At 61.0% G+C, this 1,309-nt stretch overlaps 1 protein-coding gene across 1 annotated transcript; it reads left to right on the top strand.

The window, feature by feature from the left end:
• Positions 1-3: 3 nt before the first annotated feature.
• Positions 4-1,298, top strand: LOC103772030 (copine-9-like; the record flags this gene model as incomplete). Its single annotated transcript, XM_008939349.1, is given in 7 exon segments — positions 4-165; positions 168-212; positions 355-482; positions 585-687; positions 765-822; positions 957-1,030; positions 1,146-1,298. Coding segments are annotated over 7 exon segments (723 nt in total), but the record flags the coding sequence as incomplete, so codon positions are not given.
• Between the last annotated feature and the right edge of the window lie 11 nt (positions 1,299-1,309).

Raw genomic sequence — 1,309 nt, 5'->3', positions numbered from 1 at the left:
GGGATGCCGTCGCAGCCCACCTCGCTGCACTACGCGAGCCCCTACCAGCTGAGCGCCTACGCCCTGGCGCTGAAGGCGGTGGGGGAGATCATCCAGGACTACGACAGCGACAAGATGTTCCCAGCCCTGGGCTTCGGAGCCAAGATCCCCCCGGACGGGCACGTGTTGCCAAACTCCCACCCGATGGCAAGATCTCCCACCAGTTCCCCCTGGTACGCCTCGGGGTCGAGGGGTGCCCACAGCGTCTTGGCAGGGAGGGAAAGCACCCTGGCCTCATCCTGCCCCAGCATTCCACAGCCAGTGGGGACACTGGGAGCCGTGGTCCCCCTCCAAGCACCTGTCCCTGTCTCCCAGAACAACAACGTGGACAACCCCAACTGTGCTGGCATCGAGGGTGTGCTGGAGTCCTACCTCCAGAGCCTGCGCACGGTCCAGCTCTATGGTCCCACCAACTTTGCCCCTGTTATCAACCAGGTGGCCGGGTGAGCACCAGGGGATATCCTCTTTACCATCCCATGAGTCCCACAGCAGGGCTGGCTGCCCCACACTAGTGGGGCTGCTGGACCCATCCCTTGTCCCCATAGGGCGGCCGCCCAGGTGACAGATGGCTCGCAGTACCACGTCCTCCTCATCATCACTGATGGTGTCATCTCTGACATGCTGCAGACCAAGGAAGCCATTGTCACTGTGAGTGCACCCTCATCCCTGTGAGTTCATCCCATGCCGGGTGCTGCCCTGGCTGCCACCCTGCCTCTGCTCCACAGGCTTCTGCCTTGCCCATGTCTATCATCATCGTGGGAGTGGGTCCAGCTGAATTTGAGGGTGAGTTTGGGCTTGAGGACACTACAGAAGGGGGATGGAAATACCACTGAAGGCATCCTGGAGAGAGAGATGGTGTTTCTGTCCCCGGTGGCCACCCCACCGAGGCTTGGTGACACCAGTTGTCGCCTCCCCAGCCATGGAGGAGCTGGACGGTGATGAGGTACGGGTGTCTTCCCGGGGACGATATGCCGAGAGGGACATTGTACAGGTAACACTGGCATTGAGCCCGGTCCCACCACAGGCAAGAGATGCTCACTGCAGCTTCAGGGTTGTTTCCAACCTGGTTGCAAACTTCTTTTGGCCAAAACTTCTTTCCTCCAAAGTTCGTGCCATTTCGGGATTATGTGGACGACTCGGGAAACCAGGTGCTGAGCATGGCCCGCCTGGCCAAGGATGTGCTGGCCGAGATCCCCGAGCAGCTGCTCTCCTACATGAAGACCCGCGACATCAAGCCCCGCCGGGCGGACCCCCAGTAGCTCCTCCACGG

The sequence above is a fragment of the Merops nubicus genome, unplaced genomic scaffold (genome assembly GCF_000691845.1).
Source record: "Merops nubicus isolate BGI_N331 unplaced genomic scaffold, ASM69184v1 scaffold34194, whole genome shotgun sequence".
NCBI lineage: Eukaryota > Metazoa > Chordata > Aves > Coraciiformes > Meropidae > Merops > Merops nubicus.
The sequence above is the reverse complement of the archived record's forward strand: the minus strand, read 5'-3'. Positions and strand labels throughout refer to the sequence as shown.